Source organism: Aplysia californica, unplaced genomic scaffold (genome assembly GCF_000002075.1).
Source record: "Aplysia californica isolate F4 #8 unplaced genomic scaffold, AplCal3.0 scaffold00192, whole genome shotgun sequence".
NCBI classification, from domain to species: domain Eukaryota; kingdom Metazoa; phylum Mollusca; class Gastropoda; order Aplysiida; family Aplysiidae; genus Aplysia; species Aplysia californica.
Window position 1 is genome coordinate 786,367 of NW_004797462.1, and position 1,316 is coordinate 787,682.

The following is a 1,316-nucleotide window of genomic DNA, read 5'->3' on the forward strand; positions in this document are numbered from 1 at the left end:
AACTGTTTCCTGGTGGTGCCCATGGCTGCCAAACCGGCTTCTGTGACGCACTCTCACGACTACGTATTGCCCTTTCAATGACCGATGTTTTTGCTTTGATTTATTTTTAAACTTGCTATTTTATTGGCTTTTTCTTTTTTCAAAGGGGGATGGTGGTTGGGGGTGGGGGTGTTTACGAAGAAGAAACTGTAGGGGTGAGGGAGTGGGGGTAAGGGTGTTTTCAAAGTAGAAATGGTGAGGGGGGGGGGAGAGAGACTATGTCTTACTGCTTCGCTAATGCCACATAAATGAAAAAATGTTCAACTGCTGAACCAACGACCAATAGAATAGTTAGCTATCAAGAACAATACAATAACAGCAACAACGACAATAACGACGCCAGCAAAACGAGAACAGCGACCATTGCTTGATGCTGAGATTTGAATGTTGTTTTTCTTGCCTGCGAGTTTATTGGTTGTTGTTTTTTTTTTAATTCGTATAGTTTATAATGTATCTAAGATTACCTCTGGTATGTTATGGCATGTTGTCGCAATTGTGGTCGTCTTTGTTGTTATTGTGGGTTTTTTACCATGTCAACAGAATTGTTGCTGTAGTTGATGTTGGCCCATGGGTTGCAGTTGTTGGTTGCGGCTGTTTTATTTGTAGGTGGTTGGTGGATGCTCTGGTGTGGTTTGCTCCTTCTTTGCTATCAAACATCTATTCGTTCTTATATCTCCCCTTTTATTTTGGTTATATTTTAAGGTGGGGGGGTGTTCTTGGTTGTTTCGTTTGTTTGTTTGTTGTTTTTGTTTCTTTGTTTGTTCGTTGTTGTTGTTTGTTTGTTTGTTTTTGGGGGGTACCCCCTTGTAACACCTCAAATCTCCCGCGACCATTTAACCAAACTACGTTGTAAGGGCTGTAAAACTCTTACAAATACTAAAACATGCAAAAATGTGTCACTCACCACCAGAGCGTCCACCTTTGGGGCCACGGCCACAACAGTCATGCCCGCTTTGACCAGCTCCTCCACGATAGCTTCTCCGATGCCCTCGGTGGCCCCTGTCACTAACGCCACACGCCCCGCCCACCGCTCCATCCCATCGAATTTTTTCTCCGCCTCTGCTCCTGTATCGTCAGCCATCTTGGATGGTGCAGTCTGTTTCTCGAGAGATGGGTGGTTTTATTTTAAGGGGTCTTGTCGTGACGCGGCTTCGCCTATTTCAGAACCGGATCCGAAAAGTTTAAGTTACGGGTAATCATTCATTTCGAGGTGATTGGAATGTTGTTGTTGTTTGTTTTTTGAGGGTTTTTTTTATTCCTTGGGATTAGGGGAGGGG

The 1,316-nt window shown here is 43.9% G+C and overlaps 1 protein-coding gene across 1 annotated transcript in view; it reads right to left on the reverse strand.

Annotated features, from left to right (window-relative positions):
• The window catches only part of LOC101848888 (dehydrogenase/reductase SDR family member 11), a gene marked incomplete at its 5' end in the record, with an annotated part of 18,805 nt that extends 17,611 nt beyond the window's left edge, over positions 1-1,194 (reverse strand). The window contains 1 exon segment of the mRNA XM_005098737.2: positions 944-1,194. Coding sequence (XP_005098794.2) covers positions 944-1,120 — 177 coding nt within the window.
• Between the last annotated feature and the right edge of the window lie 122 nt (positions 1,195-1,316).